This window comes from Geotrypetes seraphini, chromosome 2 (genome assembly GCF_902459505.1).
Source record: "Geotrypetes seraphini chromosome 2, aGeoSer1.1, whole genome shotgun sequence".
Lineage (NCBI taxonomy): Eukaryota > Metazoa > Chordata > Amphibia > Gymnophiona > Dermophiidae > Geotrypetes > Geotrypetes seraphini.
The window spans coordinates 485,243,509-485,261,562 of NC_047085.1; the positions used below are offsets into that span (position 1 = coordinate 485,243,509).

An 18,054-nucleotide genomic window follows, 5' to 3' on the forward strand; every position below is an offset into this window, starting at 1 on the left:
CAACATGGTCTTCAATTTGCATCTATACCTGCCACCACTAGTTAGACACAGTGTCCAGGGCGGACAGTAGTTTTAGTTAGACTGTACTGAAGAATTTATATAACTAAATCTCAACTCTACTATAGGTAAGCTAAATAACTGGGTTTCTGCTTAGAAAGTGAAACAGGTGCGGGTGCAGGAACTCTCGGCCGTGTGGCTGATTTATCCTGCTTGTCTAAAGAGAAAGCAAAGTTGCTTACTTGCAATGGGAGCTCTCCGTGGACAGTAGAATCAATCGGACACACTGACCTACTTGCTGTTCTTGAGAATTTGACCACTACTCAGCTAAATACTGACCAAGGGGGGGTTATGTGGTTACTCCCGTGCATACTCTGAAAAAAAATGTCAAGGTTTTTTCTGATTTATTCTGCTGTCTACGAAGAACCCCTGCTACAGGGAAGCAATTAGTGATATATATAAAACGTGAAATACAGAAACAGTATGGATTAAGAGTGATTCTCTTATTTTTTTTTTTTTATTTAGAAAAACCAGCAGTGATTACAAAGGAGCTAGAGGATAAAACAGTATCAGCAGGAGAATCTCTGACCCTGAGCTGTGACATTTCAAAACCAGACTCAAGTGTGAAGTGGTACAAAGACGGCAAGGCCATTCGGAAGGGCAAGAATTACGACATCCGCCAGGAAGGAACTCAGGCCTTGCTAACAATCCTTAGTACCACAACAAAAGACTCGGGGGAATACAAATGCGAAACAGAAGTCTCAAAAACTAAAGCCTCTGTTCAAGTTCAGGGTAAGCAGTAGTGCTTTGTGCTCTATTTATTTATGTAGTCGGATTTCTAGCCCGTCCTCCCACAGCAGGGGCCTTAGGCGCCTGGGCCAACCGGAATTGGCCCAGTTGCTTTAGGCCCCTCCTGTGGGTGGGGCCTTAGGCACATTGCCTGGGTTGGAGTGATGATAGACAGATGCTGTCATGATAAAACAAGTACAAACAGTACAAAACACAGCCCTGAGACTGATCTACTTGCTGAAGAAATATGACCACATCACCGCCGCATACCTCGACTCACACTGGCTCCCAATACAAGCAAGAATACTATTCAAATTTTACTGTCTACTATTTAAAGCCATGAATGGAGACAGCCCAGCTTACTTGAACAACCGCCTTATCCAAACTACCACAACCAGGCAAAGGAGAACCCAGACACCATTCATGCACCCCCCCCCAAGAAGGAGCGTCAAACGCAAAAAAAATGTACGATGGCCTACTGGCCAGGCAGGCAGCGAAACTAGACCACCAACTATCCAATCTACTCATGACACCAAACTACAAAACCATCAAGACAAACTAACACCACAGGAAGCATCTCAATCCCCCGAAGTAACCCGCTCAACTCTGTAACTCTTCTGGAAATGTCCAGATAACCTCTTATTAATCCGCCTTGAACTGCAAAGTAATGGCAGAATAAAAGTCACTAATGTAATGTAATGTAATGCTGTCATATCAGGTTGCTTTATGGGATAAGGAGCTGAAACCCCTATTATCCCAGGACAAGCAGGCAGCATATTCTTGACTGATGGGTGACGGCACCGACGGAGCCCCGGTACGGACAATTTTAGAGTGATTGCACTCTAAGAACTTGGAAAGTTCTAGTAGGCCGCACCGCGCACGCGCGAGTGCCTTCCCGCCCGACAGAGGCACGCGGTCCCCAGTTTCTTAGTTTCCGCGGAGCTAAGAAGACGCATCTCTTTCAACGGCTGTTGAAAGATTTTTTCGGTATCGCCTTCCCGCTCGCGTAAACCCTTGAGGAAATAATATTTCCTTCATTTTCTTTCTTTTTTTCATTATTTACAAAAAAAACAAAACCCTTTGTTTTTTTATTTCTTTCAGTTTCGCCCCGGCGGGGCCTGTTGCCACCATCGAGGCCTCGGTCTTCGATTTGGCAGAAGCCGTTTTCACGTTCATGCCCCCCAACCCGGGTTTAAGAAGTGCCAGCGGTGTGCGAGGCCCATTTCTCTCACCGACCCGCACAACTGGTGCTTACAGTGCCTGGGTCCTGACCATCAGGCCTCCACCTGCACCCGCTGTGCCACTTTAAAAAAGAGAACTTTAAAAAACCGTCAGATCCAGCAACGGTTATTATTTGGTGCCGATATGTCTGATCCTGCGGCACCGGCACCGACATCGGCCCCTTCTCAGTCGGCACCCACCTCGTCGACACCGCGCCGGCGTCGCACCCTACAGGTAAGCCGGCTAAGAAGCCTTCCCCGCTGGAGCGTCCTCCGGTCTCAGTAGCAGCGAGCCCAGTCCTGCCGACCTTGAGGCGCCCGCAGAAACGCTCCGCACCGATTGAGATGAGCCCATCGACCTCGGGTTCCTCCTCTTCGGAGCGTCGAGCGGCACCGCAGGTACCGCAGAAGAAAAAAGCGGTACCGGTGCCTTCGCTGGACGAGCGAATTGCTGCCGTCCTGCAGGTGCAACTCAAGGAGCAGTTACAACAGCTCCTTCCCGCACTTTTGAAACCGAGCCTTCCAGTCCCGGTCCGGTCTGAGCCACCGGTACCGACAGTGGAACAGCCCCTTTTATCGACATCCACTTTGTCGGTACCGGTACATTCTGCTTCATCGGTATCCATGCCGATCTTAGCACCGGAACCGCGGTCTTTACATCGGCACCGACACAGACCTTAACATCTCCCGGTACCGTTTCCCAGAGGTCGGGTAAGTCGACACACAAACTCGACACCTGGAACCCTCCACACCGGAGTCCCGAGACCGCAGCTTCCAAGTTAGAGATCCTGATCTGTGGGGTGACTCCGAAGAGCCTCTTCTCTCTGAGGGGGAATGTTCATCTGGTGACGAGGATCCTTCTACTTTAGATCCATCCTCTAAACCAGATGCAACCTCTTTCACCTCATTTCTGAAAGAGATGTGTGACTCTCTCTCTATTCCCTTAGAGGCTGAGTCCAAAAAATCCAAAGCGTTTCTTGATGCACTGGATTTTGATCAGCCTCCAAGGGAATTTCTGAAATTGCCTCTCCATGATATCTTGAGAGAGACTTTTTACAAGAATCTGGAGACGCCTTTAACCATCCCAGGAGCCCCTCGTAAATTGGACTCCTTATACAAAGTCATCCCCATTCCTGGCTTTGACAAACCACAACTTCCACATGAGTCTCTCTTGGTGGAATCCACTTTAAAGAAATCCACGGGAGCTAGTGTGTACGCCTCAGTCCCTCCTGGCAGAGAAGGTAAGGCCATGGATAAATTTGGCAAGAGGTTGTACCAGAATGCGATGTTGGCTAACAGGTCAGGGAATTATGCTTTTCATTTCTCGTTCTATCTCAAGCATCTTATACAAAATCTGACTGGTTTTGAGAAGTACCTCCCTGACCGCAAGAGATCTGCCTTTCGCCAAACTTCTTCATCTCTTCTACAGCTTCGCAAATTCATGGTCCGGTCGATCTACGACACATTTGAGCTGACCTCTCGAGCCACGGCCATGTCGGTGGCCATGCGTCGTCTGGCATGGCTCAGGGTCTCAGAACTTGATGTCAACCATCAAGATCAACTGGCTAATGCGCCTTGCCTTGGTGATGAGCTCTTTGGAGAATCCATGGACTCCACTACCCAAAAGCTCTCTGCCCATGAGACTAGGTGGGATACTCTCCTCAAAACAAAAAAGAAGACCCCACCAGCTCAGCCTTTTCGGCAGCAATCGGCCTACCAATGCCGCTATGTGGCTCGTCCTTTGCCACCGGCTCCTCAACAGCCTAGGCGTCAACGACAACAACAAAGGCAAACCCCTAGGCCAGCACAACAACAACAGGTGAAGCCTCCTCCTACACAAAAATCTACCCAACCCTTTTGACTTGGTTCTCCAGGGCATAGCCAGTGTTGTATCATCTGCCCATCTTCCTCGACCCATAGGAGGATGCCTTGCTTTTTACATAAGCCGTTGGGAAATCATCACCTTGGATCAGTGGGTCCTCAACATCATCTGCCACGGCTACTCTCTCAACTTTCAGACTCTTCCTACCCAAAGTCTGCCAAGTTTCAAGTTTCAAGTTTATTTATTCATTTGATGAATCGCCTATTAAAATTGCTAGGCGATGTACAGAGTCCATATAGAGATTAATACAAAGAAACTATCAATTAACAAAAATAATAACATAAAAACAAACATGAAAGGGTAGGGAAGGATTAAAGTTTACAATCTTATATTTGGTAGAAAGGGTAGGCCAAGAGGTAAGAGGCTAAAATCCAAAGCACAGTTCGAAACATCCTAAAAGTATTAAAAATGTCCAAAACTTTAAATAAGATTTTAAAGTTTTTAAAAAAGTTTTAAGTATTAAAAGCATCCCTAAATAAGTAAGATTTTAAAAGTTACAATATCTTTTTCAGATCGAATATATTGAGGGAGGGTGTTCCACCATTGTGGTCCCATGACTGTAAACATGTCTGATCTCCTTGTACCTATGATTTTCAAGGAAGGTACTGAAAGCATATTTTGGTCGGAAGATCGAAGAGAGCATTGGGAGTTATATGGGATTAGAGATCGTGAAATAAAAAGTGGTTCATTAGAGGCTAATGTTTTAAAGATAAGTAATAAGATTTTAAAGGTAATCCTGTGGCTGCTTTGAACACACCTCAGTCTTCCCTCCTTCTTCAAGAGGTTCAATCCCTCCTCCTTCTGAACGCCATAGAGGAAGTTCCTCTAGATCAAAAGGGGCAGGGATTCTACTCCCGCTATTTTCTAGTCCCCAAAAAAACAGGAGATCTCAGACCCATTCTAGATCTTCGTGATCTCAACAAATGCTTGGTCAAAGAGAAATTCAGGATGCTTTCTCTGGTCACTCTTTACCCTCTTCTCAATCAAGGCGACTGGCTATGCTCCCTCGATCTCAAAGAGGCATATACTCACATACCGGTCAATCTGGCCTCCAGACAGTACCTCCGCTTCATGATCAATCATTGTCATTACCAATACAAGGTGCTGCCCTTTGGTCTTGCCTCCTCTCCAAGAGTGTTCACCAAATGTCTGATTGTGGTGGCTGCCTTTCTACGCTCTCACCACCTTCAGGTCTTTCCTTACCTGGACGATTGGTAATCAAGGCCAATTCATCTCAGACAGTACTCCTGGCCACCAACCAAACCATCCTGTTTCTACAACTTCTGGGGTTCGAGATCAATCTACCCAAATCTCATCTCATCCCCACTCAGAGACTTCAATTCATTGGAGCGGTGCTGGACACAGTCCTCATGAGAGCGTTCCTGCCGTCCAACCGTCTTCAAACTCTTCAATCTCTATGTCAGCAGGTGCTTCCACAACGTTCCATCTCTGCCAAGCAAATGATGATACTCTTGGGTCACATGGCCTCCACAGTTCATGTCACACCCTTCGCACGTCTTCACCTGCGCACTCCTCAATGGACCCTAGCTACCCAGTGGTCCCAAGCGACGGATCCTTGCTCACGACACATATTTGTGACATCATCGCTTCGTCAGTCTCTACAATGGTGGTTGATGTCCTCAAATCTCTCCAGAGGTCTTTTGTTCCATCTACCTCCTCATAAACTTGTCATCATCACCGACGCCTCCCCTTATGCCTGGGGAGCTCATTTGAACGAGTTCCAAACTCAAGGTCTTTGGACAGCCCAGGAAATGAAGCATCACATCAATTTCCTGGAACTCAGAGCGATGTTTTATGCCCTCAAGGCCTTCCAACATCTTCTCTTTCCTCAAGTCCTCCTGCTGTGCACAGACAATCAAGTTGCAATGTACTATATCAACAAGCAGGGTGGGACAGGCTCTCGCCTCTTGTGCCAGGAAGCCCAGAAGATTTGGGCTTGGGCCACAGATCACCAACTATTCTTAAAAGCGATCTACATTCATAGAGAACAGAATTCCTTAGCGGACAAACTCAGCAGAATTCTCCAGCCTCACGAGTGGACTCTCGATCCTTTAACTCTACAGTCCATCTTCGCTCAGTGGGGCACTCCTCAGATAGACCTCTTTGCAGCTCCTCACAATCACCAGCTGCCCCTCTTCTGCTCCAGACTCTACTCTTCTCACCGTCTGGCAGCAGATGCATTTCTCCTGGACTGGTCCAATCTGTTCCTGTATGCTTTCCCTCCGCTACCTCTCATATTGCGAACCTTGTTCAAGCTCAAGAGGGAACAGGCCACCATGATTCTCATTACTCCACGATGGCCCAGGCAACATTGGTTCTCCCTTCTACTTCAACTCAGTTCCAGGGAGCCTATTCTTCTTCCATTGTTTCCTTCTCTGCTTACACAGCATCAGGAGACCCTTCTGCATCCCAACCTCCAGTCTCTGCACCTGACAGCTTGGTATCTCTCGGCCTGACATTGAATGATACTCTTTTGTCTCAGCCCGTTCGTTCTATTCTGGATGCCTCCAGGAAACCTGCCACTCTGCAATGTTACCATCAGAAGTGGACAAGATTTTCTTCCTGGTGTCTTCTTCATCATCATAATCCTACGTCCCTTGCTGTGGAGACCTTGTTGGATTACCTTCTTTCTTTGTCTGACTCTGGTCTCAAGTCTACTTCCATCAGAGTTCACCTCAGTGCTATTGCTGCTTTTCATGAGCCAGTTCATGGAAAACTCCTTTCAGCTCATCCTTTGGTTTCCAGATTCATGCGGGGTCTTTTCAATGTGAAACCACCTCTTAAAGCACCCCCTGTAGTCTGGGACCTTAATGTGGTTCTCTCCGCCTTAATGAAGCCTCCGTTTGAACCTTTGGCTATGACTCCTTTCAAGTTCCTCACTTGGAAAGTGGTCTTCCTTATTGCTCTAACATCTGCCAGGAGGGTCAGTGAGCTACATGCACTAGTTGCGGATCCACCTTTTACAGTCTTTCATCATGACAAGGTGGTTCTGCGTACACATCCAAAGTTTCTCCCTAAGGTTGTCTCTGAATTCCATCTCAACCAATCCATTGTTCTGCCTGTCTTCTTTCTGAAACCTCACTCTCATTCTGGAGAACAGGCTCTGCATACTTTGGACTGTAAGCGGGCTCTAGCTTACTATTTAGAGCGTACTAAGCCCCACAGATCATCTCCCCAACTCTTTCTGTCCTTTGATCCGAATAAATTGGGACGTCCTGTTTCTAAACGTACGTTGTCAAATTGGCTTGCAGCGTGCATTTCATTTTGTTATGCTCAGTCCGGACTGACACTGGAAGGTTCTGTCACGGCCCATAGAGTTCGAGCTATGGCAGCATCTGTAGCTTTCCTCCGTTCCACTCCTATTGAGGAAATCTGCAAAGCTGCTACTTGGTCCTCAGTTCATACTTTTACATCTCATTATTGTCTGGATGCATTCTCCAGACGGGATGGACACTTCGGCCAATCTGTTTTGCAAAATTTGTTTTCCTAATGACCAACCTTCCCTCCATCCCTCTTTTTGTTAGCTTGGAGGTCACCCATCAGTCAAGAATATGCTGCCTGCTTGTCCTGGGATAAAGCACAGTTACTTACCGTAACAGGTGTTATCCAGGGACAGCAGGCAGATATTCTTGCGTCCCACCCACCTCCCCGGGTTGGCTTCTTAGCTGGCTTATCCTAACTGGGGACCGCGCGCCTCTGTCGGGCGGGAAGGAACTCGCGCGTGCACGGTGCGGCCTACTAGAACTTTCCAAGTTCTTAGAGTGCAATCACTCTAAAATTGTCCGTACCGGGGCTCCGTCGGTGCCGTCACCCATCAGTCAAGAATATCTGCCTGCTGTCCCTGGATAAATACCTGTTACGGTAAGTAACTGTGCTTTACTGATTTCTGTATCCTATTTACATTTTAGAAAACAACTTAAGACTTACTTATTTTCTAGATTCTTAGGTTCTTAGTTTCTTATTCTCATCTTATGTGCATTTTTTAAATTAATCTTGTGTAAACCACATAGAACTTAAAGGTAACGTGGTCTAGAAGTGAATTTATTTATTACTTTTAAAATTTTTCAAGAAGACCTCTTGTACAGAATATTGAAAAAGAAACAGGAATAGTAATTTTACACAAAATACTAGTATAAAATAGGAAATACAATTCTTAGTCAATACTTTTAATTCCTTATATAGATCCAATAATTCTAGTGAGTGAAAATAAAAAAATAAGTCAATTTAGCAAGAAAAGCAAATATCTAACTGCAGTAGTAGGATTATTTCTAATTACTTTAAGTCACTGTTGCTATTATTTCATTTACCCCTTCAAGGTGTTTCGTAGAGAGGAACCCTGTTAACTGAGGTGGACCAAAGAATACATATGTATTGGATCTATATTTAACAATACATTTACAAGGCGTTCGCAAGAGAAAATCACCTCCCATCGTTGTTACCCCTGGTTTAAGGAGCAAGAATTGTCGTCTACGTTTTTGGGTGTCCTTAGTCACATCAAGCAGCATTGTGGGGTAAAGACCTAGATCAACTGCTTTCGCCCACTACTTATGAGGAATTCAGAAAACATCTAAAAACTCAACTGTTCCTAAAGTATCTAGACAACTGACCTACTCATCTTCTTTCTCCTCCATATTGATTTCTCTGTCCTATTAATCTCTTTCTCCTCAACAACGCATTTCCGGACCTATTAACTCTCCTCTTCCCCCCCTCTTAAATTCAATCAATTTGTACCTCGCTTAATCTATTGTAAACCGCATAGAACTTAACGGTATTGCGGTATATAAACTATTATTATTATCTGGGAACATCGGTATCTTTAGTCTCAAAAATTCTTTATGTCTATTTTTGAAGAACAACTTCAATAGCCAATCTCTATCAGGCAATAAAGCCACCATTAGTATAAGTGTAGCAGGTTTTATTATGTCCTTCAATGATGTTTCCAGGATTGCTGTAACATCCATTTGTAAATCCTGTTTTTGGAGAGGAAAATCTTCTGTTCTTTCATTGGTAGGTAGAATACTTTTGCAAAAGGAGGAAGCATATCTTCTGAAATATTCAATTATTATTATTATTATTATTATGTTCTTATATCCCGCCATACCCAAAGAGTTCTAGGCGGTTTACATCCATTACATTAGGATCCGGTCTGAACCCGGATTTACAAAAATTTTTTGTCGGAATTGCAGGTAGCGTGGAAGGAAGCAAAGTAGTTTTAGCAAAATATTTCAATAAGATATTTTTTTAACATTTCTTTTGCGGAAATCGTTGAGGTTTTTGGAAAATATAATAATCTAAGGTTACTAGAGCGGGAATTATTTTCCAAGTTTTCAATTTTCCTTCTCAGAATAGTGTTATCCCTAATAAGGGTAGTCTGCACTTGCTTCACTTCTAACAACTCTTTCTCAATGTTTTCCATCTTATTTTTCATTATGGAAGTATCTTGTTTAAAGTTTTTGAATTCTTCTTTTTGCTCCAACACTCTTTTTTCCAATTCCTTTATTTGTCGAAATGGTGACTGCCCAAAGGGAATCCATGGTTACATTGTTGGGTTTTGAAAAGGAAAAAAGTACCTGATTGTATTGGCTGAATTTCCTCAGTCCCAGGATTTCTCTCTCTTCCACCTTGTCCTTCTATCTGCTCCAATGCTGTTCCTGCCGCAGGCATGGTGTCTTCTGAAGCCTGGCTCAACGAAGCCTCCCGGGAGAACGAGTCTACCTCGTCGGATAGATTGTCTTCTTTAGGTGAGCTGGCTCCCTGCGGCTGTGGAGGCGGGGTCCTAGCGATGGGGCTCAGTGTCGCTTCTAGCCCAGGGAGGTTCACCGCAGCTTCACTCACTGCTGGGACCTCCAGCGGGCGATTCCACGGCGCTGTTCTCTCCTGCTGCAGGCGCCTCAAAAACTTGTCTATAGTTACCAGAGGAGAGGTCTCCGGGCACTGTGAGGCTCCACCAGCGCTCTTGCCTCTCCTCTTTGGCATTTTGCAAATATAAGGTAAGACTAGGAAAGAGCTTTGAGAGTCAAACCGTCGCGGCCATCTTGGATCCCATTCCCTAGAAGTTAATTTTTATGTTATGTTATGTCTCTGTATTGTTTGAAAAAAGCCATCTATTTGACTTATTTCCCTCTCCCAAGTTAAATATGTCCTCGGAAATGCAAGTAAAATTGTATACATTGTGGAACAACTTCCGCCTGATACTCAGTACTATTTAGCTGTCCAGGAATGCCTAAATAGTGCTAAGCCAGCTAGCCACCAATTTACAGAGGGAGATAGCCAGCTGTCTCTCGCATAATATCCTGGTCAGCGCCTAAGCTGGTCACCGGCTAAGTCACTCAACATAGCCAGTTAGTGCAAATATTCATTGGCTGACCAGCTAAGTCTAGCAGCCAGAAAGACCAAGCCTATAAAGCGGATAGACCAAGCCTATATTGGCTTGGCTGGCTATGTCAAAGCCAAATGTGGCTGAGCCTGGAAATTCAGTACCAGTGGCTAGATACTGCCTCATCACTGAATTTCCGGGTTTGCCCCCAACTGTGGGAGGTGGCTGAGCTGCTTTCCATGGTCTGAATATCAGGTCCCTTGTGTAATTTACTCACATTGAGGGCAGACATTTTAAAAAGCCTATTTTTGTAGGTGAAAGTTGTTTTACCTGCAGAAATGACTTTGAAAATTGTACTCAAACTGAATAGTGTTGTTGTTATTCACTATAACTACATAATAATCTTTCTGATCAAGTTGAGATCAGGATTTCAAAACTGAGGTTGGAATTCTGTTTTGCAGAAGTAACTAACTGGTTCATCAAAAAGCTTTCAGACATGACAGCGGAAGAGAAAGGAACAGCTGTATTTGCATGCGAGACTGAGAGGCCTGCAACCTCAGTCACCTGGAGGAAAGGGATGACGGACCTCAAACCAAGCAAGAAACACGAGCTGAACCAGAAGGGTGCAGTCTTGAACCTGACGGTGAATGAGCTGGAGAAGAATGACAGTGACACCTACATCTGTGACATTGGGGATGCTCAGACCAGAGCCAAGTTGTCTGTTCAAGGTATGTGCTGAATGAGTGCATAAAAGGTACTGGAGACACAGAACAGCTGCGGCCAAATGTGAATGTTAGGCTTATCTCACTAATCTACCCTACTACATGGGGCATAATACAAACATTTGATGTTTGGAAAGTGCTATCTGGTCTCATCCAAGGAATGAAATCTGTCTAATTTTTGTCTTCCATATCATCCCCTAGACCAGGCCAGTCACATGAGTCTACTCTCATCTGCTAGCAGGTAGAGACTTAAAAACTGCTGGCTTCATTACTTCACCCTGTTAAGTATCCTGTGCAGCCTGCAGCCAGCTAGCAATTCTCAGTCTCCATCAGATGGTAAGTGAGCTAATTTGTGCAGTTTAGATCTACTCTGTTAGGTATGTTAAGGAGTTGTGGCCAGCTATTTATAGTTTGCCATTGAAGAGTATCTTTAAAGGAAAAAAAGAGAGAGAGAGTAGAAGAAGAGTCAAGTTCTGGTCGAGTTAATCTTGTAGACTAGGGTACAGCCAGGTGGCTCAAGTCCCAGCCTTCCTCCACCTTGAAGCAGTTTGCCTAAGGTGGTGTTTGGCTGCTTGTTCCTCGGTCCTCCTCCCTTATGCCTGGAAAGGGACCTTTGAGTGACGTACCTGGGCTCAACTGCAACAGACAAACATCAGTAACAAAACCAGAGATTGCGGCCTGCACTTCTGGAACTTGGAGCAAATAAAGGTAGTGAGTGGAACTTTCTTTAGAGGGGGCATTCCCTCTTCCTTATGTGCTTCCTCCGCCCATCTTTCCTATTAAATATTGTATTTCCTTACCTTTCCTCGCATATTGTTGATTTGTTCTCACACCTCCCCTCAATTATTTCTCTTATGTAAGCCACCTAGACATTGATTTAAGAGACAGGATATAAATCCGGAATAAACAGGATGTAAAAATGGAATGGTTTAAATCAATAGCAGACGGGAGAAAACAAATGCTAATGGAAACAGTCAGGCCACTGCTATGGTGGCACAAGAGGAACAAAAAAGACAAAAACTCTACAATCAAAAGATAAATATTCAAAGTAGAGATGAAAAGGATTCTTCACCTATAGGATCGTATTTACTATAATACTGTAATCTTATCAATAAATCATTCAACAGCATTCCATAAAGAAGAAAAAAGACCCCAAACAATTGTGATGTCATTTCAAAACAGCCGAAGCTGATCAATTGAACAAGACATAGGTCTTGAGAAATAACTTCAACTTAGTTTGTTAAAGAAATGGCTATAACAACGTATCATGTAACTTAGCTTTAGAGCAGGAAAATCCTGATTCCTAAGTAAGGAAGTTCTGATTCCAAGAGGAACAAAGCCAGTGCTGCCTCTAACGCGTCTCTGAAAGTGGCTGGTGCTGCAGATGCAACGAGGTCTGTGCCAGGGGCTACCTTTGGTAGGCAAACCTAGCAGATGTGCGGAGAAGTCATGACGGAGTTGTGGGCCATGGACTTGGGATGAGGGTGAGCTTTGAGTTAGCAGAGACCCGATTTTTGTAGATATCACCACTATCTTGAAATTGGTGGGAAAGATACTGGTTGGCCTTCCAACACTGACCTTCACAGTTGCTCAAGGGTCCTCAGGTTGGAACAGCAGTAAGGAGTGGACTCCAGGGCAGTGTAAACACTTTTCTTGGAGTTTGTCATTTTGTTGCAGCAGGCATTTTAAATGAGAGACTGAGGAGGATAGGTGGGAGCACTGTGTCAGGCAGCTCTCTTAATGAAAAGTCCATTAGTACTTAAGCACCCACAGATCTTACTGGATGAGGGGAGGGATCTGGATGTCAAGGAGTTGGAGTGGTCCGTCATTTCCCTGGATCTGGTGGGAGGACCTTTGGGGGGCCCTGGAGGGGTTCATAGAAGAGTTCAATGAGGAAGAAGAGTTACCCCTGGGGAAGATTCCAAAGTAGTGCATATATTCCAAAGAGATGAAGGGTTTGCCCTGATTTCTCAGATCCTTTCAGTTCTCAAAATTTCTAACGATAATCTGGCAGAGAAGACAGACAGCTTAGCCCTATTAAGAAGGAAATTAAAAAGCCTTCCAAGGCATTTCCCACACACAGAGATATTAAAGAATGATAGCAGCTGAAAGGAAGTCCCTGGATGGGGAGTTTAAGGTAGGACACTCCACTACAAGGCTCTATCCTGTCCTTTTGGATGAAAAAAAAAGTCTTGCACCTCCCAAATGTGGATGTATTGGTATTGGTTGTAGCCAAGAAGAAAGCCATTCCAGTGGAAGAGGGTGCAGCCTTGTGGGAACTTTAGGTTCGCTGGATGGAAAATCTTCTGAAGCAGACCTTTGAGGTGACAGCACTGGTCCACAGGTAACATACTGAAGGAGTTATGCAGCCCAGGCTTATTTTCACTGGGGCTAAACAGCTTCTAGAACAATCCCTGGAAAGAGTGTTGGAAGGAGGTCTGCAAATGGACTGGATTGAGATGAGGTTGGCTTTTTCTGACAGAAAGAAAGGGAAAGAGTATTTGATATACCACCTTTCTTTGGTTACAATTAAAGTGGGTTACATATTTGTTCTCGTAGGTTTCTACGGCTGGTGTCATTGTTGTTGCAGTTCTCTGGGACTCGCTGCATCTGGGTAGGTAGAATCGATGTTTCAGCCATCATGCTGTGGCTCTCTTCAGGGAATTCTGGGAGTTTTGCAGTTTGTCTTTTTATATAGTGGGTCCTCAAACACGATTGGCTGGGACTTAAGGTGAATGAGGCAGGAAAGTCCGTTGGTCCCAATTTGAATTTTGGTGGGAAAATCCATTGGTCCCTTTTTCCCATAGAACAGTAAATTCTCTGGTGAGTTTAAAGATGTTCTCCCCTTCAAGCTGGGTTATAACCCAGCATGACAGAGGCAGCATTACCAATCAGCCGGCTTGAAGTGAGGACCATATGTGTAGCTCTGCTTGCCTTCTTGCCTCTGATCAAAAAGGTGATAAGAGTACTGTGGGTCATTGTAAAAGCAGTGGCCTATATGAATCATCAGCACAGCACCAAGAGCCAGGAGGAAGTGAACATGCTCAGGCAGTTCGGCACCTCTTGGGTCAGATGTCAACACATGTGGCCAATATAGAAAATGCTTCCAAATTCAATAGGATGATGATAATAAACACTGCAAATAAAACAGCCGCTGTAAATCAAATTAATGTCACTGCTACTACACGGATTATCACATGAACTATGGGGCAGGAAAAGCCTCAGAGGTACTAGGGAGCTCTTACTGGGTGCTTAATTGCACTTATATGGTTCTCACCTTCCGATCACTGGCATAAAAACCTTCCCAATTAGTTACAGGTGTGTTTTTTTAAATATTGGTACAGGGATATTGTGAGACTGACGGTGGGAGATCAATTAGTTTTGTCCAAAAATGGAAGAGGTGGGAGTGCAGGGGTTGAGCCAGATGCCAGATCTATCTCCATTCTGTCTTATGGCAATGACTCTTGAAAGGGCTTTGAAAGAGAAGATAATCTAGTTGAGTCCTAGCCATATTTTCAGCTACCTTGGCTTATGTCAGGGTTTCGCAGATTTTCAAGGCATGGTGCCTGGATCAGCAATGAGTGTCCTTATGAAGGCAAGTCACAAAGATCTTAGACATTTAGCAAGATGGCTTGGACAAAGACTTGGTCTTAGCCTTTCTAAAACTTCAGATTGAAGCTCTGGAATGCTGCAGAGGATTAATTCAAGGCAACGTGTATGTTTTTGAGGTTCTCCAGGTGTCTGATGATGCTGAAGAGGGATCTGAATTTCATTCTGTCGTTTTTGGTGCCCTCAAGGAAGCCTCATTGAAGGATGTCATGTTGAAGTGTTTCAGGTAGCCATTGTTTAACCGATTTGTAACGTAAGAACTCTTAAAGTCTTACCACTTTATTCTGCTTACATGTACTTGACAACCTTACATTGTGACTATTTCCCTACTACCTCTTTTCTCTGATTCTCTTTATTCTGCTTACATGTATTCGATAACTACATGTATTCGATGACTTTACATTGTGACTATGTCTCTGATTGTCCAGCTCTTCTTATTGTGAACTGCCTCAAATTACTATGACTTTGGCGGTATATAAGAATAAAATTATTATTATTATTATTATTTATATGACCAGGAGAATTTCAGAATTGCAGGTCTTGTCATGTTGAGAGCCATTTCTGGTTATTCACAGGAGAAGATAATAATTTGTCAGTTCCCTTCCTGTATCCTGAAAATGGATCTTCATTCCACGTTAGTCAAACTGTCTCACTTCTGGTGTTGGCCAATGTGAGGCAATGAAAACACAAAGCAGTCGGCATTAGTTGGATGCGAGGAGAGTGTTGTGCTGTTTTCTCTAGGTGACCAAAGAGTTTTGATAATTGGATCAGTTGTTTATGCTCTTTGGAGGAGCTAGGAAAGGGCATTCCCCTCCAAAGTGTATAAACAGTCCGCTGGATTAAGGGGGCCATTGTGTTTGTAATCTGCCTAGAATTTTGGATAGTAAGGAATATAAATGTACAAAATAAATAACAAATATGGTTTAGGCATATCAAGTTTCTTACATTCTGAAAGTGCATTCTACCAGGGATCAAGCTACCTCCTGGGTGGAGCATGACCTAATAACTCCACAGGAAATTTTAGAGTGGCTAACTGGTCATTCTTTAGCACTCTCCAGACCAGTAGAGGTTAACTTTACGAGTGGGTATATATCTGATCATGACCAGCAGGTGGAGACTGAAAACAAAACTTTGGGACAGTATATCCTAGCCCCTCCTCTCTATTTCCCTCAGTCTTCTTTCAGTCTCCAGCAGGTGTGAGTGATCTGTGCCTATCTCCCTTGGTAGGGCTGTTGGAATTTGTTTAGGGGTTTATTGTCCCTGTTTTTGGCCGGACGGAGCTTGGTCGGGCCCTGTTTGGGGGTCCGTCCGACCTCGGGGGTGTCAAACCCGGCGGGTCTCGAGCGGGGTCCCTCCCCCCACTTCCTCCACCTCCCCACATTTTTTTAGAGGAGCCTCAGCAGTAAGCCTTGCCCCCTAAGTCAAGCAAGGCATATTGCTTCGAGAGCCTGTGGAGTCTGTTCTGTAAAAAAAAAAAAAAAAATCCTGAGGTAGTGCTGGTCTGATGGTTTGTTTCCCTTTAAGAAAACTGTATTTTACTGTATTTTTTCATGTAACCGGCACTTTTTTATAGCTAGGTCGCGTATGGAGCAATTGTGCCCTTCTCCGGGGGAGTAGGACACAATTAATAATAATAATAATAATAATAATAACTTTATTTTTCTATACCGCCATAGTCAGACGACTTCTAGGCGGTTTACATAGTAAGAAGGCTGGACATTCAGCGAATATTAAAGGTTTTAAAACAGTACAAAACAAAACAATAGATCCACATACAATACGATACTATACAATACCGTGAGGCTGAATAACAATACTATACATTAAGTCTAAATACAATACTATACATTAAGTCTAAATACAATATCGTACAAAGAGTCTAAACGCAATACAATAGTTTAGATGCGAAAGTTACGTATTAATTGATTGGAGATCTAAGGGTAATGAGTGTCTGAGGGATTTAGAACAACCATGAGTTGGGGTTCTGGGTTCGAGGAGATCAAGGTATGAGGGGTTTGTAGAGAGAGAGAAAATGCGTTTTGTGGGGAGAGGAGACCTGGTGACGTTGGGGACCGTTTTAGTCAATGTATTTTGCGAATAGGGCAGTTTTGATTGTTTTGCGGAATGCATTATAAGTTACGTTGGGTTCGATTATGTGGTTTTTCAGCCAGATTTGCTGTCTGTTCGCTTGGAACTTAAAGGTTCTATCTAGGAAGGCTTTGTATCTGCAGCCTGTAATCTTTGGGTAAGCAAAGATGTTTTTGTTCCTGGTCGTTCTTGTGGGGTTGTGTAGGGTGAAGTGTGTTTGTAGATATGAAGGTGCTGTTCCCCAGGCTTGTTTAAAACAGGTGCAAGCAAATTTGAATATAATTCGCGCTTCTATTGGAAGCCAATGCAGTTTTTTATAGTAGGGGCTGATGTGGTCGTTTTTTCTTAGTCCGAAAATTAGGCGGACGGCGGTGTTTTGTATGAGTCTTAGTTTTTTGATTGTTTTTTGTGGGATGCCCAGATATATGATGTTGCAATAATCAAGAAGGGATAGTGTCAGTGCTTGTACCAGCAACCTGAATGATGTAGGGTCAAAGTATTTTTTTATGGTTCTTAGTTTCCATAACGTGTAAAAGCATTTTTTGACTAGTGCGTTTGTGTGGTCAGTCATAGTTAGATGAGTGTCTAGCGTGATACCTAGTATTTTTATGTTTTTGGAAATTGGGTATTCGTGGTTGTTTATTTTTATCGATGTATTTGAAATTTTGTCATTAGGACTAGCCAGAAAGACTTTTGTTTTCTCTGCGTTAAGTTTTAGTTTGAAGTTGTTGGTCCATTTATTGATTTCGGTCATTGTGTATGAGAGGTTATCTACAATTTCTTTTGTGATGTCGTTTAAGGGTATAAGGATGGATATGTCGTCGGCGTAAATGTAGTGTATTAAATTTAATTTTTGTAGTAGGTGGCCTAAGGAGGCGATATAGATATTGAAAAGTGTGGGTGATAGGGGGGAACCTTGAGGCACGCCTGATGGGTTTTTCCAAGGTTTGGAGTAGTTTCCATTGCCAATTACTCTGTAGGATCTGTTTGTTAGGAATTCTTGGAACCATTTCTTTGTCTTTCCTGTTATTCCCATTGCTTCAAGGCACAGTAGCATGATTTCATGGTCTACCAAATCGAACGCACTGCTGAGATCTAATTGTAGGATCAGTGCGCTTTTGCCTTTACTGAAGAGATCATAGAGGTGGTTCAGTAAGGAGGCTAGGACAGTTTCAGTGTTGTATCCTTTCCTGAATCCTGATTGGTGTTCGCTAAGGAGGTTAAATTTGTCCAGGTAGTTGACTAATTGAAGGTTGACCAGTCCTTCCTGTATCTTTGTGAAGAGTGGAATGCTTGCTATGGGTCTGAAATTGGTTGTCAAGGCTGAGGAGGCTTTCTGGTCTTTGGGGATTGGGGTGATTAATATGTGACCCGTTTTTTTGTTTAATGTTCCGCTTGTAAGGGTGGATG

At 43.9% G+C, this 18,054-nt stretch overlaps 1 protein-coding gene across 16 annotated transcripts in view; it reads left to right on the forward strand.

Moving 5' to 3' along the window:
• OBSCN (obscurin, cytoskeletal calmodulin and titin-interacting RhoGEF) overlaps nucleotides 1-18,054 on the forward strand; it is a 762,040-nt gene that overhangs the window by 269,470 nt on the left and 474,516 nt on the right. For all 16 annotated transcript variants that reach the window (XM_033931804.1, XM_033931806.1, XM_033931805.1 and 13 more), the window contains 2 exons: nucleotides 523-789; nucleotides 10,687-10,953. In XM_033931804.1, coding sequence (XP_033787695.1) covers nucleotides 523-789; nucleotides 10,687-10,953 — 534 coding nt within the window. The remainder of the gene's footprint in view (nucleotides 1-522; nucleotides 790-10,686; nucleotides 10,954-18,054) is intronic.